General features: G+C 43.2%; 1 protein-coding gene and 1 pseudogene across 1 annotated transcript; one reads left to right on the top strand and one right to left on the bottom strand.

Moving 5' to 3' along the window:
- The first annotated feature begins 1,106 nt into the window (after positions 1-1,106).
- On the top strand, positions 1,107-21,838 carry CATSPER2 (cation channel sperm associated 2). Its single transcript, XM_075531061.1, has 12 exons — positions 1,107-1,251; positions 3,349-3,522; positions 3,707-3,775; positions 10,649-10,821; positions 11,328-11,483; positions 11,752-11,876; positions 13,262-13,440; positions 13,640-13,739; positions 14,070-14,126; positions 19,330-19,499; positions 19,860-20,027; positions 21,715-21,838. The coding sequence occupies exons 1-12, from the start codon at positions 1,107-1,109 to the stop codon at positions 21,744-21,746; spliced, it is 1,548 nt and encodes a 515-aa protein (XP_075387176.1). The 3' UTR covers positions 21,747-21,838.
- Positions 9,850-10,204, bottom strand: LOC142426152 (anaphase-promoting complex subunit 15 pseudogene; annotated as a pseudogene).
- Positions 21,839-23,323: the final 1,485 nt, after the last annotated feature.

Here is a 23,323-nt window from a genome sequence, read left to right as displayed (position 1 = left end):
CCTGCGTCGGGAGGGCGGGACCAGCTGCTAACCGCCGAGTGGCCGGAGCGCGGGGCGGGGCCGGGCGCCGAGGGGCGGGGCCGGGCGCCGAGGGGCGGGGCCGGGCGCCGAGGGGCGGGCCTGCGGGGACGTCCGGGAGTGGGCGGGCCACAAGCCGGATCCTGGGGTCGGCCGGGGCGGGGCAGGACTGGACGCTGACCGTCGGGGGCCAGCCGGGGGTCCTTCCGGGCGGTGGGGAAGGGAGCTGGGGGGCTTGGGGGCGCTAGAGCCGCAGGCGGAGGAGTGAAGTCAGAGCTGAGTGGGCGGAAGTGAGTCGGGGCGGAGGTGAGGCTAATGGAAGGGAGCCGGGGCCCAATACACTTGGGCAGGGACACGTCTTCAAAAGGTCACCCATGCCTTCAGGCGGTTTTGCCTAGTTGCCCTTAACTTGTATGCCAGCCCTAAGCCCCTCCACCATCCCACCTCAGTTCAGGTAGAGTCCACATTCCTTTGTCCAGCCCTGGGGCTCCCACCTAGGGCTGAGGATTTCCAGTTTTTAATTAAGAACGACTCCTGCCAAACCACGGTGCCTGACCATGCACTCTTGTTTCCCGTTTCGAAAACCTTCCGTTTGTTCTTCCTAATTGCTCAAAATTCCAATATATAGAAGCCTTGATGCTACAACGGTGAAGCACCCAACAACAAGGGGCCTTTCACCCCCCAAACCTAGCGCTGTAACCCCGGACCAGGCTCCTCCCCTAAAGAATACAGCCAAGAAAACCCTATAGGGGCAGTTCTATAGGGTCTTCTCTGTGTCAAAATCAACTGGAGGTCACTAACATCTCTTCAGATCCAAGAGCAGAGGTGGAGTGGGGAAAAATGCTCTCTGGTCACTGGTACAAGGACCCCTAGTGGATTCGTGGGTCACAAGGTGGGCGGCTAACTGCAAGCTCAGCAGTTTGCTTCCACCAGTTGTGCTGAGATAAGATGAGACTGATCCTGGAAGGTTCACGGTCCAGGAAACACCGAAGGGCAGTTCTACGCTGCCTTGTATGGTCGCGATGTAATGGGTTTGTGTTTGGGAATCCATGGTACAATTCTAAGAATTCTCCATTTTCTTGACAGACATGGCCACTTATCACGAAGAAGGGTCTATGCATTTGCCCCGTGCAGATGCCATTCGGTCCCGGCTTATCGACACCTTCTCACTCATCGAGCATTTGCAAGGCTTGAGTCAAGCGGTTCCAAGGCATACTATCCGGGAATTACTTGGTCAGCAGCTCTCTTCTTCACCAGGCTGAAGACTCTGATCCCAAACTCTCTAGAGCAGTGACTCCCAACCTTCCTCATGCTGCTTTCATACAGTGACCCCCAACCATAAATTATTATCTTAAAAAAATCACTTTATTGGGGGCTGGTAGAACCTTATCACAATCCATACATACATCCATTGTGTCAAGCACATTTGTACATTTGTTGCCATCATCATTCTCAAAACATTTGCTTTCTGCTTGAGTCCTTGGTATCAGCTCCTCATTTGTCCCCTCCCTCCTTCATGAACCTTTAATAATTTATAAATTATTATTATTTTGTCACATCTTATACTGTCCTACGTCTCCCTTCACCCACTTTTCTTTTGCCCATCCCCCAGGGAGGAGGTTATATGTAAATCCTGTAACCATAAATTATTTTCATTGCTACTTCATAATGGTCATTTGGCTACTATTATGAATCATCATATAAATGTCTGATAGGCAGGGTATATTTCCATTGTTACAAATTGAACATAATGAAAGCATAATGATTCATCACAAAAGCAACATGTAATTCTATAATGTGAAATATTTATTTCTAATGACAAATGAAATTTTGTCTTGAAGCATGGTAGAACATGGGTAACAGGCTTCACGCCAGGGTACTCTCATGTGTGCGTATCTGCATGTGGGCGGACCTGCCTGGAGATGGATAGAGGAGTGGTGTCTCAGTAGAGAAGTGGTATCTCAGTTCCTAAGACCATCGGAAATAGGTGTTTTCTGATGGTCCTAGGCAACCCCTGTGAAAGGGTAGTTCAACCCCTCCCCACCCAAAGTGTTCTAAACCCACAGGTTGAAAACCCTGCTCTGAAGAGAAGAGCAGAGAGACAAATCTAAGGGTGGAAAATTAGGAAGGTTGGTTTGGTTACTGGTTTGGAAATTATGCCAAACTTAATAAATCAAGGGTTTTATAAATAAAATCCCTTGAATCCAGGGGATAAAACCCTTGTCACCCTGTTAGGTGTAGGATAGCTATCAGCCGTGTCTTACTTGGGGAAAACCCTACTAAAGATGCCTGAAACTGTGAGAGTTGAGCCTGCTGCTTTTGTTTGGGCCTGAGCAGTGTTGGTCAATAACAGTACATTCGCCCTCCCTCCAAGCTTTGAGGAGCTACAGCCAGGCTACTCCCTAGGTGGCCCATTAACTGAGCAGTAGTGTGGCTCTCTGGAATTCCAGAGTGCTGTAACTGGCTAACCAAAAAGTTGAAGCCCATCCGTGGACACATTCAAGGAGAAAGTGGGTGATGTACTTTTAAAATATCAGACCTGTGGAGCCCAATTCTGCTGTTATACCTGGGCTTGCCATAAACCAGAATATACTGAAAAGCAACACGTTTTTTGTTTTGTTTATTTACTAAAACCATTTTATTGGCACATGATCCACATACCATACAATATATCTAGAACAGTTGTACAGTCATTACCACAATCAGTTTCATAACATTTTCTTCTTTCTTTTACTCATTGTTATTAACTCTCCATGCCCCCAAGCCCTCCTGCCAAGAAGCTGTTAATCCAGTTACTGTCTCTATAGATTTATGCATCCTGGCTTTCATATAAAAAATGCAAAAAACAAAACAAGCCTGACACCAATAATGAAGTAAAACAGGAAAACTTCAATTGAAAAGAAAGTAGAAAGTAGTAAAAACTAGAACAAATTAAAAATGAGTCAAAAGAGATCAGATGATAGGCTGTTAAATTTTTACCTAACTGCATCTACAATAATGTTTCTAATGCATTCTGCATGATAGCAAGACTATTCACATTCCTAGTTTTATAGTCAGAGAAAATTCACTTTTTTCTTTTCTTTTTACTTTTACTGAACCAACTTTTAAATGGGTCAAAAGAAAGATCAAATGATAATATATGACATTTTAACCTACCTATATCTGCCATAATCAAATTTACAATGTTCTCTGTCTGATAACAAGGCTTCTTTTTAAAATTTATTTTTCTTTTATATTTTTAAATCCCTGTCTCCAACCCTATCTATTTTTCATATCCTCAAAAGGCTTAGCTTTAGATTTACCTACTGTTCTTTGTAATGTTGGTTGCAGATCCTTCCCATCAGAAGAAACTTATGTTGGGAGATCAACACCAGCTGGTGCGCCTCTCCATAAAGCCTCGTCATACAGAACAGATTACACCTGCCAGAAGACTGCTGTCCAGGCTTCCGGTGCGCTGCAGTCAAACTCCGCCGCTTTCTTTGTGGGCCGGATGGGTCCTTGAGCGTATCCTTCCTACCTGTCATTTTTATCCCCTGGCTTTACATGTTTCATGGTCTGCCTAATTAACTTACTTTTTCTCTCCCAAAATTCCATTTTGTTCTCATATTTTTTTACTGCTATTACCCCCTTGTTATTTCAACTATATACATCAGTGATGACTCCGTTTTGTTTCCTTAAAAGAAAACAGGTCCTATTTTTACATATTTTATCATCTTCCTCATCTTTTTAAATACGATTGTACTGATGGTTGAAATAGGTGAGAGCTGACACGGAAAGAAGTGGGTGGAGTAATTTTTCTTATAAATCGACAATTTTCGTTTTTACAATGTCACTTATATTGTGATAGGGACAATTATGTTAAGCCCTTTCAGTAGAATTTGTGCAAATGATAAGACCTAGGAATGTTTGGGGGGCTTCTGTCCTGGTGATGATTTGGGGTAAGCATTGGGCAGCAGTTCAAATCCACTAGCCACTCCCTGGGGGAAAGTTGAACCTATTTTATCCCATAAAGATTTATAACCTCAGTCGCTTTGACTTGAAATCGACTAGAGGGCTGTGGACTTGGTGAGAGAATAGCATATTGAGCTGCGAGCCACCAGTTGCTCCATGGAGCTGCTAGTGTGTTCAAACTGTTGACCTTGTGGCTAGCAATGACTATTTTAAGAATTGCTTTCTATAGTACCACCAACCCTGTCTGCTGTACCCCAGACCCACAGCAGACCTTGCGAATGGAAGGAAAATATAAGACCATGATATAAGAAGTATTTTCAAAGGACTGTAGAAACGGGGCAGATTCATGGAAGCATACTGAGTTCTAATAAGAAATCATTTGATTCCCTTTTTTTAAAAAATTTTTTTATTTTAACAATTTATTGGGGCTGATACAATTCTTTTCACAGTTCATACATATACATACATCAATTGTATAAAGCACATCTGTACAGTCTTTGCCCTAATCATTTTTTTCTCTTTTCTTCTTTTACATTTTATTAGGGACTCAAACAACTCTTCATTTGATTCCCTATTACTAGCTTCCATTTAAAATTTTTCTTTTCTTCTCTGCATAAAATTGAGTTTTGTTTTATAAAGCAAATAGATTCTATAGCTCCCTCTAGCCTTGGTTGCATTTACTAATGACTATTATTTAACTCACTGTCTATTTAACCCTCTTCAAATCTTTCACATACTTAAGAGATGTACGAGATGAGTAAAAACATTGTGATAGGGTTTTATTTCGTTCATGCATCATTTCATTCCAAACAATACATGGTTAAACATGTCTCTGGTCAGTGGATGGCTCCAGACAAACGCTCACTGTCTTAATCTTGTCAGGGCCCCATCCAAAAAAGGTCCAGTCAAGACAGTGGCATCCAAGGGGTCTGCTGGTCCAGTTAAGGCCAGTGCAGAGAGGTCAGCTCAGAAAAGCATGGTAACTATTTTTCAGTATTCCCAAAGGGTAATTTTGATAGATTTTCTCAAAGGACACTGGACCATTGAGGATGGGTGGGTATTAGGCGGGAATTTTCAGAAGGTTGAAAGCGGCATTGGCATGAAAAGGCCAGGAGAGCTGTGCCGAGGAATTGTTTTCACATCGGGACAATGCGCCTGTCCCTTCTTCAAGGGCGGTTTCATGAGCATTTTCTTAGGATGCTTTACCCCATCCACCAGACAGCCTGGCCTTCACACGTCTAGCCCCACATTCAAAGAACATTTGAGTCCCTTGAGAATGCTAAAATGACTATTTTGATGTGGAATAAGGCAAAGAATACAGAATTCTTTGAGGAAGGGTTAGAGAGACGGAAACCATGCCTGCAGAAGTATTCAGACTTAATAGAGGCTACGTCAAGAAACAGTTCACATTTTTGATGTTTTTGTTTAATGAAGGCTTCTGTGATTTTGTAGCAATACTTTTTAACTCACACTAGGAGGTATACCCAACGCTAGAGGGAAAAAACCATTGAACTCAAAATAGACACGAAAGTCAAACTGACATTCTGCTGCTATGAACTTTACAGTCATCCTGACTCTGGAATGGAGAAGACAAAAGACCCACCCCATGATTCAACCCTTTCAAGAATAAGAATAAGAAAACCTCTCTTTAAAGCCACTGGAATTATTTACTCCCATGCTTCCTCAGACGATGTGTTTCTTCAGAAGTTTTCATTTTTACATAAAATATCACTCTAATTCTACTAGAAAGTTTTTCACATTGTAATATCTCTGATAACAGGATGCATCTTATAATTAGTGGTAAAAATTCAGTTTAATTTTAAATGATTTTTCTTTTGACCATTAAGCAGTGCATTTTTCCATTGCTGACAGTGTAGATTCAATAAAATATAATATATATATATTTAATCATTTCATTGGGGGCTCATACAGCTCTTATCACAATCCATACATCCACTTTATTCCGTGATGCTCAGCTTCCTGACATGATAGCTGAAGACACAATGGGTGCATAAGCAAATGTGCCTGGCTAACAAAAGATATAGTATCTGGGGTCTTAAAGGCTTGAAGATAAACAAGCGGCCATCTAGCTGAGAAGCAACAAAGCCAACATGGAAGAAGCACACCAGCCTGTGTGATCATGAAGTGTCAGTGGGGTCAGGTATCAGGTATCAAAGACACAGAACAAAAAAATCATATTAATGTGAACGAAGGGAGTGCGGAGTGGAGACCCAAAGCCCATCTGTAGACAATTTGACATCTCCTTACAGAAGGGTCACAAGGAAGAGATGAGCCAGTCAGGGTGCAGTATAGCACCAATGAAACATACAACTTTCCTCTAGTTCTTTAATGCTTTGATTCCCGCACTATCATGGCACCAATTCTACCTTACAAATCTGGCTAGACCAGAGCATGTATATGGGTACAGATCAGAGCTGGAAACACAGGGAATACAGGACAGATAAACCCTCATGACCAATAATGAGAGTAGTGATACCAGGAGGGAAAAGGAAAGGTGGGAGAGTTGGAGGGGGGCAAGAAGGGGGAATCAATCACAATGATCTACATATAACTTTCTCCCAGGGAGATGGACAACAGAAAAGTGGGTGAAGGGAGATATTGGTCAGTGTAAGACATGAAATAATAATAATTTATAAATTATCAAGAGTTCATGAGGGAGGGAGGGAGGGAGGGAGGGGGAAAAATGAAGAGCTGATACCAAGGACTCAAGTAGAAAGCAAATGTTTTCTGAATGATGATGGCAACATGTGCTTGACATGATGGATGGATTATGTGGATGGTGATAAGAGATGTATGAGCCCCCAATAAAATGATTTTTTTAAGTAACCTATTTTATTTGTTTGTGGTGGTTGTTGAGTATTCATGGAATACCATAAACCAGTTCAGCACTTTCTACGTGTATGATTCAGCAACTTTTATTACATTACTTGAATAATGCAACCATTCTCACCCACCTTTTCTGAGTTGTTTCTCCTTCTATTGACATCAACTCACTGCCCCCTAAAACTCCTATGTAATCTGTTGAGTTTGATACCATATAGATAGAGTTTAAAAGAGCAAGATACCTTCATATAATTGATTTATGGAGATGTTGAAGGGATCAGGTGTAAGGCATCATCAGAACAAAAATATCTTACCACAGTGAATGAAGGGGGAAGTGCAGAGTGGAGACCCAAAGCCCTTTTGTGGGCCACTGGAGATCCCCTTGCAGAGGGGTCTAGGGGAGGAGATGAGTCAGGGTGCAATGTAGCACCGATGAAGAACGCAGCTTTCCTCCAATTCCTAAATGCTTCTTCCCCCCTCCCCCACTGTCATGATCCGAATTCTACCTTGCAAGTCTAACTAGACCAGAGGATGTACACTGGTGCAGATCAGAGCTGGAGGCACAGGGAATCTAGGGCGGATAATACCTTCAGGACCAGGGGTGTGAGTGGCGATACTGGGAGGGTAGAGGGAGCGGGGGTTGGAAAGAGGGAACCGATTACAAGGATCTACATGTCACCTCCTCCCTGGGGGACGGACAACAGAAAAGGGGAGTGAAGGGAGATGTCAGACAGGGAAAGATATGACAAAATAATAAATTATAAATTATCAAGGACTCATGAAGGAGGGGGAGTGGGGAGGGAGGGGGAAAAAAGAGGACCTGATGCCAAGGGTTTAATTGGAGAGCAAATGCTTTGAAAATGATGAGGGCAATGAATATACAGATATGCTTTATATAATTGATGCATGTATGGATTGTGATAAGAGTTGTATGAGCCCCTAATAAAATGTTAAAAAAAATAATTGATTTATGGTTGTTGTAATTTCTGTGAAAGCCCCCAATAAAATAATCAGTGAAAAAGAGAGAACAAAATACCTAAGGTAGACATCCTTTACTAGTTAAAACTTATCTATTGCTTAGTTTTAAGACAATGTCAAGGGTAATTTCTGGTTTAATTTGAAAGATTATGTCAAGGGAGTAATTTTAGGGGTTCATCCAGCCTCCAAGGCTCTAGAAAATCTGAATTCCATAAGAATTTTAAATTCTATTTCGCGTTTTCTTGCTTTTGTTCAGGATTCTTTTTTAAAACATTTTATTGAGGGCTCTTACAGCTCTTGTAACAATCCATACATCGATTATATCGAGCACATTTGTACATATGTTGCCATCATGATTTTCTAGACATTTACTTTCTATTGAGCCCTTGGTGTCAACTCCTCTTTTTCCCCTCCTCCCTGCCCCCTCTTCAGGATTCTTTTACAGAATCTTTGATCTAAACATTGAATAATGGTAGCTGGGCGCCATCCATGTTCTTGGGTCTCATGGTAAAGGAAGCGGTTGTTCAAGGAGGCACTTGAGTGGTGCCTTCCATATCCTTCTTTCCCGACTCTCCTTCTTCCACTGTTGTTCCAGGCAAATAAAGACCAATGTGTGTGCCCGGGAAGGCCACTGGCAGGCTTGTGAGGACCCAGGCAGTGTGCACCAAACTAGGACAGTGTTTCCTAAGTGACTGACACCGATCCAGGGGACTTCAAAAGCAGATACCTACACTTTATTCTGCAGTATGGGCTACAGTAAAAAAATAGTTTTTAATTGCTAGGGGAGTGCTGAGTAATTATTTTTCTGAAAAGGCCAAATAAATTTAGGAACCTTTGTGCCAGAGGAACAGAAGCACTAAGCCACCTAATTTTTAGACAAATTAACTGGGATTTCTGATGAAATCACAGCCCTAAACCAAGGAACCAAATCGCATGAAGTAATTGATGGTCCATAGGCAGCCTCAGCAACAAACCTTTCTTGTTGTAAATATATGTATCTCACAACTTATGCCATTGCCAATTCAACTTTTAACAGGTTTGTAACTTATTGACAGTACTGTCTTTCTTTCTTTCTTTCTTTCTTTCTTTCTTTCTTTCTTTCTTTCTTTGACAGTACTTTCAACAATTGCCTATGCAACCCTTGACTTGTATGAAATGGCCTCAAAAAATTCATGGGAAAATGAAATTCAAATCTAATGGAATTTTCCACAAACTTTGTGAAACTCCCTCATGGCTAATTTTTCTTTTTTTAAAATCATTTTATTAGCGGCTCATACAACTCTTATCACAATCCATACATACATCAATTGTGTAAAGCACATTTGTACATTCATTGCCCTCATCATTTTCAAAACATTTGCTCTCCACCTAAGCCCCTGGCATCAGCTCCTCATTTTTGCCCCTTCCTTCCCGCTGCCCCCTCCCTCATGAGCCCTTGATAATATGTAAATTATTATTTTTTGTCATATCTTGCATTGTCTGACATCTCCCTTCACCCACTTTTCTGTTGTCCGTCCCCCAGGGAGGAGGTGATATGTAGATCCTCATAATCGGTTCCCTCTTTCCAACCCACCCTTCCTCTACCCTCCCAGTATCACCACTCTCACCACTGGTCCTGAAGGGATCATCCACCCTGGATTCCCTGTGTTTCCAGTTCCTAACTGTACCAGTGTACATTCTCTGGTCTAGCCGGATTTGTAAGGTAGAATTGGGATTATGATAGTGGGGAGGAGGAAGCATTAGGAACTAGAGGAAAGTTGTATATTTCCTCATGGCTAATTTTTTTTTAATGTCAACCAGTCCTGTGTCTTTATTAAAGAGAATCAAAACTAAACTAGACCTGGCAGCCAAGGAGAGACGTACTGGCCAGGAAGATGGGGTGGGTGCAGGCCCTAGGGATTCAAGAAAGGCCAATGACCTGGGAGAGGCCCAGGAGACTAGGCATTGGCAGTGGCCGTGGAAGTGTCTAAGGTTCAGCTTTTAGGTACTGGGACCTCCACTTGGTTCTGCGGGGGGTGCACGGTGGGTTGGGCTGGCCAGGATGTCACTCCTGTGCGCCTAGATCATCCACTGGTCTTGACCCTGCTCATTGCCTTCCATGTCCACCTCATTGACCTCTCCATCGTCAGGTGACTCATTGTAATCATTCATCTCGTCCCTGTCCTGCATATCCCATCATCCTCTGAGTCTTCCTCGCTGTCTTCATCATCTTCTTCCTCCTCGTCATCACAGTGCTCTGAGGCTGACTTGCCAGTAGGTACCAGGTTGTTGTCCTTTTCTGTAATGCCCTGGAGCCAGGCCTGATGCTGCTGCTCCTGCTGTTGCAGTTGGGTCTCCTCCACACAGGGCCGATCCAGATTAACCAGAGCGTCTGAGTCACACAGGGGAAGAGTGAGGGAAACAAAGTAGACATGGCTTCTAGACGTACCCGTCGGCGACGGCTGACAGCGACCCAGAGGCACTTCTGTCTGCCTGGGTGGAAGAGCCATGGCTAATTGTTAATGGTACATTTTCTCCCCTGTATTTCACAGGTTGAGGTAATAGCAGTGTTTAAAAAGAGGAGCTCAGAGACAAATGGAATAGCAACAGGCAGAACTGTGACTGACAACAGTTTTTAAAATTTTTATTTTATTTATTTTTTTAACATTTTATTAGAGACTCATACAACTCTTATCACAATCCATACATATACATGCATCAATTGTATAAAGCACATCTGTATATTCTTTGCCCTCATCATTTTCAAAGCATTTGCTCTCCTCATTTTTATTTTGTATATCATGGTTTTTGATCTTTTCCCATCATTTAATTTCCCCCTCTTTGCTAACTAGCCTCCCTCCTTTGTGTGCTCTCACAGAATTGCAGGAGTCCACAAACCAAAAGCTGTTGCCCCTGAAGCTGACTCTGGAGGTGGCGGCCTGGTTCATCTTGCTTATTTTCCTCTTGGAGATTCTTCTGATGTGGATATCCAACTTCTTCCTCTTCTGGACAAATGCCTGGAATGTCTTTGACTTTGTTGTCACCATGTTGGTAAGAGTGGATATGTTGATGGCATTTATTGGATGGCTGAAGAATGTGTCCATGTGATAAGGAAAACTAAGATGATTCGATTTCAGAAAGAAAAAGTAAATTTAGCTGATTTTCTTCTTTTGCTTTTTTCTCTTAAAAGTGTAAAGCAATCATTGTACGAATTGTTTGTATTAGGGGTAAGGCAGACTCGAACCATAATATTAACCCTAAACATTAACGGCTGTCAGCTACTAAATGTTTATTAAATACCAGACACTATAGTATGTGTTAACTCATTTGAGTCCCGTAACAAGTCTATGAGATAGAACTTTTATAATCCCCTTCTCACATCCTAATTAGTTGAGTTACAGAATTTAAATAATTGAGTACAGAAAGGTTGAGTCACAACCAATCCCTAGAAAGATGCTATTCAAAGAATAACGCCTAAGGAACTATGAGAAGAATGAGATGAAGAGGGAGCATGGGTGCCTGGGTGCTCTGGGGTATAATCTGTGTGTCTCTCGCAGTCCCTGTTTCCTGAGGTCGTGGTGCTGGTGGGCGTCAACGGCCAGTCAGTGTGGCTGCAGCTGCTGAGAATCTGCCGAGTGCTGAGGTCTCTCAAACTCTTTGCGCGCTTCCGTCAGATCCGAGTCATTATTTTGGCCCTAGTCAGGGCCCTTAAGGTGATTTGACTGTTTTAGCTAAGCCCGGGGGCAAAGCGGATAAACACTGGAGTTTTAAGTTGAACCAGACACCTGGGTGGGTCACAGAAGGTGCTGAAAAGACTCAGGGAACCGTTCGTGGTTGGGAAGGGTCCAGGGACAAAGCTGTGGAGAGGACTCGGTTTAAGATGGAACAGGCAGGTTTGGTTTGGGGGTTACCAGAGTGGGCTTGACTGGGTGGATAGCAGCCTTGTCCGGCCCACCTCTGACTGCAGATCGTGCCTTCTAGACCATGACTCCCCTCTTTATGCTGCTGCTCATGTTCTTCTACATCTTTGGTGTGGCTGGAGTCTACTTCTTCGAAAGTTACACCCGTTCCAATCGCCAGGACCTGATGTTCCACATGTACTTCTTGTAGGCAAGGCTGGGTGAATCCTGGGTGTGGGGAGAGAATTTGGGAAAGGGAAGGGGAAGCTCATCCAAAATATAATTAATAAAAAAAGTATAGTTTAATAGAAGAGAATAAAATTGAATACTATAAGGAGGAGAAAAGAGCAAAGTGGGGTTACTATCTGAATTCTAATGTGAGGCAGCTAATTCCATGTTTATTGTGGCAGTATATCCTGATGGGTAAGCTCTGGTTTCTATGCCTCAATTAGCTCACCTGAAAAAATGAGGATAATCGTCCTACCTCAAAGAAGTGTAGGGATGAAGTGAGGTCTGCATTTATGCACTTAGCACTTGACACATTGCAAGCGATCAGTACATGTTACTTCTACTCCTAAGCATGGTCCCTGATTCTGTGATGGACTCCCTAGGTGTGGGGACTATACATGCACTTACCTCTACTCATTCAAAAGTCAAATCTGGATAACGTCACAGAGAAAGCACTGAATGGTTACAGAAAGGCTATTTGAATTGGGAGGAGATAATCTGTCGTGGGTATGGTTGCTGGTTCGAGTCCACCAGCCACTCTGCAGAAGACTAGACTTCACATGTTGCTCCTATCATGATTACAGCCTAGGAAACTCAATGGTGCTGTTCTGTGTCATAGTGGGTTACACATTGGGCCACCAGATCATCAATCAGAACCCACTACCCACTCAGGAGAGAGATGAGGCTTTCTCTTTCGATAAAGATATTTAGCTGTAGAAGCTTACAGGGACACTTCTACTTTCTCCCACAGGGTTTCTCCTATATGGTTCCTATGAGTCTAGATAGACTAAAGGGCCATCGGTTTGAATTTTTGAGTTGATAAATCAGAATCGACTGTACGTAACAGCGCCAATGACAATTTTATTTGTAAATTTGAATCTCATATTTTCAATACCTCTCACATCTTTCTTAGACTCCAGTAGATCGTTTTGTGGAAGTATTGAGTGAGGGAAGTCTTTGGATCCATTCGTCTTAGGCGCTGGTGCTTTTAATACATTGTACCTGGGGGACTAAGAAGGAAAGCAGGTCTATTTAGAGTTCTTCCTGAGACCTGCTGTGATATGTCTTGACGGTGATGTGGGATCACATAAGTTTATGTAACATTCATCCTTTCACCCATTTATCAGTTTCTCTAAAGAATCTAAATGAGGATGGTGCTTGTGAAGTTTGCGAGTGACCTGTTAGGTGATGTCCACAGAGCAGTGTGGAAGAAAACTTATTCTACTTACGGATTTTTTAAAAAGTGTCAGAACAGTGAGAGGGATTCCTTAGGAAAGGAGCCAAATGTTTTCAAATACATCACAGAGAAACGCTCTTGTGATGCTCTAAGTTTTGGAAGGTCTCTGTTTCTCCACCATCTCCAGGGACATCCCAAATTCCCTGGTGACTGTGTTCATCCTTTTCACCTTGGACCACTGGTACGCACTGCTTCAAGACGTCTGGAAGGTGCCTGAAGTCAGCCGTACCTTTAGCAGCATCTATGTCGTCCTTTGGTTGTTGCTTGGCTCCATTCTCTTTCGAAATATCATGGTGGCCTTGATGGGTAAGCATGCAGGAAGCGGAACTGGAAGGGAGGCATCGCTGGAAAGAAATTGCTAGGAAAGCTGGGGTCGGTGGATATGGGTAGAACTTGGGGTCACAGGAAGGCTTGGGGCCTGGTGGATGTTTCACTCGGTCTCTAAGTCTTTTTCCCCATATCTAGTCATTACCATCTCTTAACACTTACTGGCCCTTTGGGGCAGTTACTAACTTCCAGAGTATCAGGACTGAGCTGAATGAGGAGATGACGTATCTGGAGGTTCAGCACAAGGCTGACATATTCAAGCGGCAGATTATCCAGAGGTTTGCTTCCCATTTTCAAGCCCTACTTCTGTTCTCCAGGGTTTCTGGATCCCATTCCCTATTTCTGCTCCGTGACCTTGACCCTACTTTCCCTCCTGTAACAGAAGATTTGCCCCAGGGTTAGAAATTCCCTAAATGTAGAGCAAGCCTGACTTTTTAATCCATAGCTGGGGCCCATCCATTTATTTTCACCCCTTTACTACAAATCTTTTCCCTCACTTAGTGTTGTCATTTGAATTCTTTGCTTCCCCCTCCCCACTTTTCTCTTCCTAAATCCCTGTTAAAGTGATACTATATTTCTCTCTTCATTTTTCGTGTTTTGTTTTGCAGGAGACAATACCAGTCCCGAGACGCACTAAGGTCGAGCCAAAGCAAAAATGATACCAGGTTAGTGATAGATCGAGAATTGGGGTGGAAATACAAAATCAAAGATAAAGATTGAGTTTGAGAGAGAGTCCATTCATTTAGTAACTGTTTATTATAGTGGGTTGAATGGTGCCTCCAAAAGATATGTCCATATCATAACCCTCTAGAGTCTAGAACCTGTAATATGACCTTATTTAGCAAAAAGGATTTTGCAGATCTTTTTTAAGTTAAGGATCTCAATAGGAGCTCATCCTGGTTATCTGGGTAGGCCCTAAACCCAACAAAAAGTATCCTGATAAGCTAGAGTAGGGGAAGACACAGAGAAGAGGACAAGGTAATGTGCAAATAGAGGAAGAGATTAGTATAATGAACCAGGAAAACCAAAGCAAACTCCCTGCTATTGAGTCAAGCTGACTCATGGTGGCACCCTGTGGGTTTCTGAGACAGTAACTATTTATGGGAGTAGAAAGCCCAGTCTTCCTCCCAAGGAGCTGCTGGTGGTTTCAAACTACCGACCATGCAGATCAGCCCAACCACCAGGGTCCCAGGTAGCCATAGGCCAAGGAGATCCAAAAACTGCAAGAGAGCTATCAGAAGGCAGAGAGAAGAGTAACCGCCCCACTTAGGGCCTCCCGAGGGCCACCCCTGATTTTAGGCTCTAGAACTGAGCGCTAATTTCTGTCGTTTTAAAGACACCACATTTGTGTTCACTTGTTATGGGAGCCCTAGGAAAAGAAGAACCTTCTATGAAACAGATAGTATTTGGAATCCCGAGTCGAATAGTAAATAAGCTAGCAGAAGTGTCAGATCTCTCCCTCTCGTGGGAGAGATAGACCTTGGTCTTTGACTTCGCGCGAGAAAGAATTCACACTGAAGCCTGGTTTGTGATCCCAGTGAGCTTTATGAGACTTAAAAGCAGTTTCAGGTTCTACAGTAAATGGAACACAAGCCAGACAGAGCCTGCGGCAAGGTTGGCGGGACGCGGCATTGCCACGCTGAACTGTGTGTCGGAGCCTCTGGGAGAATGGCCAGAGCAAAACCTCAGGGGCCTCGATGGGAGGCGTGGTCCATGATACTGGTCGAGCCCATTGGCTGAATCAAATTCACCTGGCCTAGATGGGCCAATCCAGGTGTAACACCCACCTAGGTGTACCACCCCTTCCTGGCTGGGAGCTTGAACCTAACTGAAGGAGAATTGAGAAATTCATTTATCCCTTCAACAAATAATTCTTGAATGTTTATTAGGTATTTGGGATATAGCAAGTGAACAAAATAAACAATAATGCTTTCCTTTAAGAAGCTTACATACTTGTAGGGGAGTGGGGCGGAGAGAGAATGAACTTACTGAATAATTAATTTTTACTGTTAAGCTATATTAGTACATATTATTAAAAACGAACAGTAGAACAGCGTAAGAAGGATTGGGTGTGCAGGGCTAGGGTTGAAGGTCGGTTTTGCAGAGGAGGAGCTTGCTAGGAGAATATATATATGAGAGTGTTTGGGGCAGTAGGAACAGCTAGTGTAAAAGTCCTAAGGCAGAAGCGTAGCTGAGTTGATTGAGAAACAAGGAAGCCATCGTGAGAGCAGTGGGAAAGTGATAGGAGCCAGCTGAGTCCCAATCCTTTGGGCCATGAGTGTCAGGGTGGGGACTTAGTTTTTCACTCTTTGTGATATGGTGAGCAGAGAAGTGTTATAAATTCACTTACATTTAAGAAGAATTTAGGGTACAGGGGAGAGGAGGAGGGTGGAGAAGAGGAGGGGGGAGCCAACAAATTCAGGGACAAGGGAACAACAAGAGATCTAAAGTCGGTGGCCAGGAGAGCATAGAAGGCCTGGTGGAGTTCAATCAAGTGCAGTGTAGCCAAGAGGAAGTGCAGATTGTTGAATGAAGGTCGAACATGGTAGTGAGACAGGAGGAAAGTCAAAGGAAACAGAAGCAAGAACTAGGAGACAAAAGGCACTTACAGAGGTATAACCATAGGCATGTATATGTGTAAATATATTCATATAAAGTGATAGGAATATAGGTCTATGTACATATATGTATAGGTTAAGTATTTAGGTAGCAGATGGACATTGGGCCTCTACTCCAGTCCTCCCTCAACGCAAGAACACTTTGTTCTAATAAACTTGCATTCTATGATGCTCACCTTTCTGACACAATCACTGAAGACAAAATGGGTACATAAGCTAATGTGGTGAAGAAAGCTGATGGTGCCACCCTCCCCTCCTCGGCTATTACAAGAGATAGTGTCTGGGGTCTTAAAGGCTTGAAGGCAAACAAATGGCCATCAAGCATGGAAGCAACAAAGCCCACATGAAAGAAGCACGCCAATCTGTGTGATCACGAGATGTCCACAGGATCAGGTATCAGGCATCAGAAGACCCAAAATAAGCAACCATTTCAATGCAAATGTGCGGGGTCCAAATGGAGACCCAGAGCCCATCTGTAGGCAATTGGACATCCCTTCACAGAAGGGTCACAAGGAAGAAACGAGCCAGCCAGGGTGTAATATTGCACCAATGAAACACACAACATTTCTCTAGTTCTTTCATGCTTCCCCCCTCCCCACTATCATGACCCCAGTTCTATGTTTCAAATCTGGCTAGACCAAAGCCCGTACACTGGTACAGATAAGAACTCTCAACACATGGAATCCAGGACAGGTAACCCCTTATGACCAATAATGAGAGCAGTGATGCCATGAGGGTACGGGGAAGGTGGGGGAGAAAGGGAGAACCGATCATAATGATCAATGGACAACCCCACCACCTCCCACCCCAGGGGGACAAACAGCAGAAGCATGGGTAAAGGGAGACAGCAAACAGTGTAAAATATGAAAATCAAAATAATTTATAAATTATCAAGGGTTCACAAGGGTGGGAGGGCAGCAGAGGGAGGGGGAAAGACAGGAACTGATACCAAGGGCTCAATTAAAAAGAAAATGTTTTGGAAATGTTGATGGCAGTATATGTACAGATGTGCTTGATACAATTGATCTATGAATTGTTGTAAGAGCCCCAAATAAAATGGTTTATGAAAGTAAAAAAAAATGTAAAGAAGAATGACTCAGCGTGCTATGTTGATGAAGGAAAGGGGCAGAGCGACACCCCTAGAAGTGCCCGTGGCTTGGTCCAGCATGGTACTAGTAAGATAGTAAAAAAGATGTATTTTGAAGGTAAACATAACTTTTTTTCTTTTTCATGGAAAAGTAGAATTGTGCTTCTTAGGATTTTCTTTTCTTTCCTTTTTTTAAAAAACAAACAAACAAGCATTTTTATTGTGATTTGGGTGAAAGTTTACAGAGCAAATTAGCTTAAACAAGATTTCCTTAGTGGTTTTGATGTGGTGTTTGCGAGGACTTGGAGGAGACTCTACAAGCTTAAATTGTGAACACCGGTTTGCAGAAGACTATGAACAACTGCATTTGCGGGGTCCCCTCATGGAGTAAGTCTCTGATGAATCCCCTCTGAACATAACCCAGGGACATGAGCAACCTTGCTATCAGACAGCAGCATTGTGAAGTCCATTAAGTTAAAATGTAACACCTTATCTTTTGATCTTCCTTTTGACCCATTTTAAAGCTATTTCCATTTTTAGTATTTTCTGCTTTCTTTTTGATTCGGGTTTTTCTGTTTAGCCATTGTTGTTGTTGTTGTGTGTATACGTGCTTCCTGTTTGCATTTTGCATGATTTTCTGTATATGAAATCCAAGTAAGGTAAATCCATAAAGACGGTAACTGGATTAATAACGTCCTAGGGGCGTGGCAGGGGACATGGGACCCTATCAATGAGCAGGAGAAGAAAATACTGTGGGATCGATTGGGGTGCTGCTCGCACAACTCTTTTAAATGTTTTTCTCACCCTTTGACATTCCAAACGTCAGCTGAATCAACATGTTTGTACATAGGTTTGTCATCATCATTTCCAAAACATTTTCTGCTTGAGCCTTTGATATAAGCTCCTCTTTTTCCCCTCCCTCCCCCACTCTGCCACCTTCCCACCCTCCTGTATCCTTGATCAATTATACAGTTATTGTTAGTTTGTATCTTACACTGTCCTTTGTCTCCCTTCACCCACATTTCCATTATTTCTCCCCTTTACAGGGTGGAGGGGCACAATATATCTAGTCTTGTGATGGGTTCCCCTTTTCTCACTCTCCCCCCTCCCTACCCTCATGATATTCCTACTCCCATTACTGTTCCTGAGGGGTTTGTCTTTCCTGAATTCCCTGTGTCGGGAGCTCTCATGTGTGCCAATGTGTGTTCTCTGGTCTAGCCAGGTTTGTAAGGTAGAACTGGGTTGTGCTAGTGCAGGGGAGGAAGATTCATCAGCACTATACTGCATCTTGGTTGAATCAATCCTACATTACTTCTGTGGGGGGCTGTCCAACTAGCTACAGATAGGCTTTGGGTCTCCACTCCACCTTCCTCTTTTGCATCAATATACTTGCTTGCTTTGGATCTTTTGATACCTGGCACATATCCTAATGTGATTGAACAATTAAAACTATAAAAAAGACTGAAGTTTTACTTGAGCAACTAGAAGGATGAAGAAATATGTTGGGCCTCGAAAGGGTAAAGGTGGAACAGGTTTGATGGGAGAAGAGTTCAGTTTGGGTTGAATTTGAGATGTTTATTAGACATTTATTATTATTTTAATGAAAAAGGGATCTTTCATTGGTGGTTCTACCATTCCCTTGGTATTAGACATTTAAATGGTGTTGTGTAAACTAAAGTTACATCACAAGTCTGGATTTGGATGTGAAGTAGACTAGGGGTTTAAAATGGCCATTTAGTAAGCATTTTAAAGTTAGGAAATGGGGCCACCAACAGAGGGAGTGTGGATAGAAAAGATTAACGAGAAGCTGAACCTACAGGTTCCCTATTATTATGAGATAAATTTGAATTAGGGATCCAAGACCAGATGGGCTTACAGAGGACTGAGTGGAACTGAGCACAGAACGGTAGTGTGGAGCTGTACCAGACGGGAATGCTTGTGGTTGAGGCATCTAAGCTTAGATTTTGAGAGCACTTTGGCTCTCGTTGGCCAGAAGTCCAAGCCACAGGAAGGGCCAGGGTAGGGGCAGAGTGAGAAATAAGCACAAGGGACCGCCCACAAGTTTGTGGGGGGAAGTCCATTACCTTTTTGCCATTCCATGTTCGCGTACTTTTGGAAGCCCGCTCCTTTTTAAAGCAATAACATTTCTCTTTTTATTTACAGTGAACCAAGTAATCTTGAAAAGGAATCTGTGGACTTAGAACCTGAAGGAGATGAGATTAAACAAAACATTACTAAACACACTTCAATGGTATCATCAAAAGAAAAAGAGTCCTTTCATTTTTCAGAATTTTCCTACTATTCCTCTGACTCCAAAGATTTTGAAAATATTGGTGAGAGGAAGAATTTCATCTTTTTAAATCCAGACTTCTTTTTTCCTCTGTAAAACATTCTAATCTTAATAGAAGCTATCTCATTGGAACCACCTTTTTTTTCCCTGCCCATCTGATTCCCTGGTCTGAATTTCTGACTTTGAGCTTTTCCATTTCCTGTGCACTTCTGCTTCACTTTCGGGAAGTGAGGCCCAGCTTACTTTGTGAAAACATAGCTTCTTGGTAATAAATCCTTTTCCTCCTTTGCTGCCTGTTATCTCTTGCAACTCTGCCCCAACCCCTATCCCCAGTAAATCTTTTCAGCCTTTGACCAACTTCTACAAATCAAGATATATGTTTCAGAAACCTTCTTTCCCACAGATATGTTGGACTGGGAGACTCATGTGCACCAGAATCTGCCTGGGCTGATGGAAATGGATCGAGAAGAACGTGTCGTTTGGCCCAGAGATTCACTCTTCCGCTATTTTGAGTTACTGGAAAAGCTTCAGTATAACCTCGAGGAGCGTAAGCAATTGCAGGAGTTTGCAGGTATGGATTTAGGGCAGCGATGGGGGCCAGGAGTTAGCACAGCTATAACTGGGAAGAAGGAAGGATGGTGTCCACTATTTTGGCATCTCAGCTTCTCCATTTCCACTTCAGACCTGAAAAAGGCAAACCCTTGGTTTGGTGTGTCACATGCCTGGCACATGAATTTCCCCTAAGCTAGAGAGAACCTGGCCGTTCTGCTTCTCCAGTAGGGGGCGCACAAATCCTATGAGATCTTGTTTCCCAAGAGGAGTGTGTCCAATTTCATTTGATGGGAATTTGGACAAAATGGTCTCCTGCTGGTTATAGGGAGCCCACCCCCTTCTGTATAGATTTCCTATCTTTGAAAGCCACCTTTCAGACCTGAACAGCAGGGACTTCCAAGGTAGGCATCTGTGGGAATTAGGCAGTAGGTAGAAACTCCACAAATGCTCACTGTCTCCAGTCCCCAAAAGAACTTGATGAATTGTGGTCTTCTCTTCCTTTTACCCCTTTCTAGTGTCTGCCTAGAACTAGCCCAGTAGTGTTGTCAGGTATTAACTGCAAGATTGGTGATTCAAAACTATTAGACTCAGACACCTTACACAGGGTTGCTGGAGTTGGAGTTGACTAGATGGCCGAGGGAGTGAGTGAGTGGATGTGTGTCTAGAAATGCTGGTGGCAGTGTGGATTAGGCATGGGGCTGCACGGTTGCTGGTCCCAATCCCCCAGCTGCTCCTCAGCAGGAAGATGGACCTCTCTGGCCCCATCAAGAGTGACAGACAGTCACTGAGGTAGAGTCACTGAGTGGGAGACCACTCAATGGCAGGGCTTTGGATGTCTTTGGGGGTAATGTCAGCCTAGATAGAAGTGGGGTGATTTAATAGTAGGGTTTGGTTTAAGCTGAAATCTTGCCACTCAAAATTAAATCTTCTAAAATTTTTACTTGAAATTTCACTACTTGGAGACTAATTTGTATTACTAAATGTTTCCTTTAAAAATAAAAATCTAGAAGGATTAAGACCATTTTTTTTACAGTTTAAGATGACTTAGTGTTTCTGAGTTTTCTTCTTCATAACTAGTCGAAATCCACCCAATATGAAAATAAGAATTAAGTTAGAAGTGAGAGGGGGAGATGGTATATGAGTGTGTGTGTGTGTGTGTGTGTGCGTGTGTGTGTGTGTGTAGTAGGCATAGGGGGCCACTAAGAGGAACTAATAATATTGGAATCTGGAATGGGGGCAGGCTTTGTTGTTGGGTGCAATCTGCTCAGCACAGAATGGCCCCTAGAGGGCCCTAGGCTGTAAATCTTTCCAGAGCAGACCTCTGAGTAGCTAATAGGTTTGAACCCCTGACCTTTTCGTTAGCTGGTGAAGGCTTAACCATCACACCAGGAGGATTCCTTAAAGGGCAGACTTTGCCTATTTGCAGTGTTGCCTAGGGTTAATCCAGTCCTGCCTTTCCCGATTGTTCTCTGAGGATTTTAGAGTCCTGGCTGGTAGAAAGAAGTAGGTAGCAGGGTGGCTTCTTTAACCCGGACTCACTTGATTCCGTATAGGAAAGCATAGACAGAATCATATGGCTTCAATTAAAGTAAAGATTCATGTGTGGGAACTCAGCACCACTCCCTCGGGGGCGGGGAGTCATCACCTAACAATTGTATGTTGTAAACATTCTTAGCTATGGAGCCTCACAGCCTGTTTCTTTACAGTCAGGGCACTGATGAACTTTGAAGACAAATAAAGCAGACAATGGATGACTTCGGTATCTTCGGGCCCAGCAACAAAATAATAAAGGAAAGGAAGAGTTCAAAATATAAATAAAAATTGCTTACGGTTGCTCGTTGGTCTGTCTCTGAGACTTAATGGATCCTGCTAAGGCAGAAGGTCCGGTCAAAGGATTAGTTCAGTTGCCAGTGGAGCCCGTGGCCCTTAGCCTTTTGTTCTCTTCACAGCTCTGGCGTCTGACTTTTTCCTCCTTATTAGTTCCACCCTTCCAGCAGCCTCTGCTTCCTGGTGGCCCACTGCTATCAAGTCAGTTCCGACTCAGAGCAACCCTATGTAGGGCTTCCGAGACTATAAAACTTTACGGGAGCAGACAACCTCATCTTTTCCCCTTAGAGGGACTGGTGGGCTTGAACTGCCAACCTTGTGGTTAGCAACCCAACACCTAACCCACACCACCACCAGAGCCCACATCAGTAAGCATTTCAATAGATGTTTAGTGTTGGAAAGGACCTATGCATTAGTCTATTTCCCATCAAGGCAGCATCACTGAAAGTGATTGCCCAGTTGATGCTCAATATTTGAGTTCCCGGGGATTCATTGTCTAGAAGGGGTCCCATCACACTGTTGAGGACTAAAGTCTTTTTTTTTTGTTGGAAAGAGCCTGGGATATTTGGATGATATGCCAGGGAGCTTCAAAAACCTTGCAGAAAATATTTAATTATTATTATTTTAAGTCAATCAATTTATTGGGGTACTTACAGCTCTTATAACAATCCATTCACCCATCGTGTTAAGCACATTTGTACATATGTTGCCATTAGCCTTTTCAAAACATTTTCTTGAGTCCTTTGTATCAGCTCCTCTTTTTTCCCTCCCTCTCCCATCCTCCCACCTCACGAACCCTTTATCAATGATAAATTCCTGTTATCTTTATATCTTACACCGTCTGCTGGTTCCCTTCACCCATGTTTCTGTTGTTTGTCACCCTGGGGTGGGGAGAGTTATACATTGATCATTGTAATCGGTTCCCCCTCTCTCTCCCTTCTCCCTCCACCTTCCCCCTACCCTCATGGTGTCACTACTCCCATTATTGTTCCTGGGGGGGGGGTGTCTGTCCTGGATTCTACGTGTCAAGAGCTCTTATCTGTACCAGTGTACACGCTCTGGTCTAGCCGGATTTGTAGGGTAGAACTGGAGTCATAATAGTGGGGGTGGGGAAAGCATTCAAGAACGAGAGAAATCATTTAAATTATAAAATTACTGCCTCTTGTAACCTGTTAGCTCAAAGGTAATAGGGCTTCATAATTGATTTGATAGAATGTCACCATTGTTAGAACGGGGTTGGTTTCTCTGCAGCCCTTTGTCTCTGTTATTTTTCTCCATGTGTCCTCTTTATCCTTAGGCTGTCTCTGCTCAGGTAGCCAGATAGTCTCCTGTAGCTCCCAGGCCTCGGGATTTCTTCAGTCACATACAAGTGAAGGGAAACTCCAACTCCTTTCTCAGTCATGGAACAAAGCGCCAGGGTTTGGAGTCAGAATAGTGGTCTTTCTTAAAGTGTGGAGACTGGCTGGGAAGGAAGGGTACTGTGAGTGG

This window comes from Tenrec ecaudatus, chromosome 14 (genome assembly GCF_050624435.1).
Source record: "Tenrec ecaudatus isolate mTenEca1 chromosome 14, mTenEca1.hap1, whole genome shotgun sequence".
Classification (NCBI taxonomy): Eukaryota; Metazoa; Chordata; class Mammalia; order Afrosoricida; family Tenrecidae; genus Tenrec; species Tenrec ecaudatus.
Note: the sequence above shows the minus strand (reverse complement) of the source record. Positions and strands in the feature narration are given on the sequence as shown.

Coding starts and splice junctions, on each gene's coding strand:
- CATSPER2 (XM_075531061.1), top strand. CDS start 1,107: ATGGCCACTTATCACGAAGAAGGGTCTATGCATTTGCCCCGTGCAGAT. Junction 3,776..10,648: donor TGTACTGATGGTTGAAATAG/GTGAGAGCTGAC, acceptor GTGCTCTCACAG/AATTGCAGGAGTCCACAAAC. Junction 13,740..14,069: donor AAGCGGCAGATTATCCAGAG/GTTTGCTTCCCA, acceptor TTTGTTTTGCAG/GAGACAATACCAGTCCCGAG.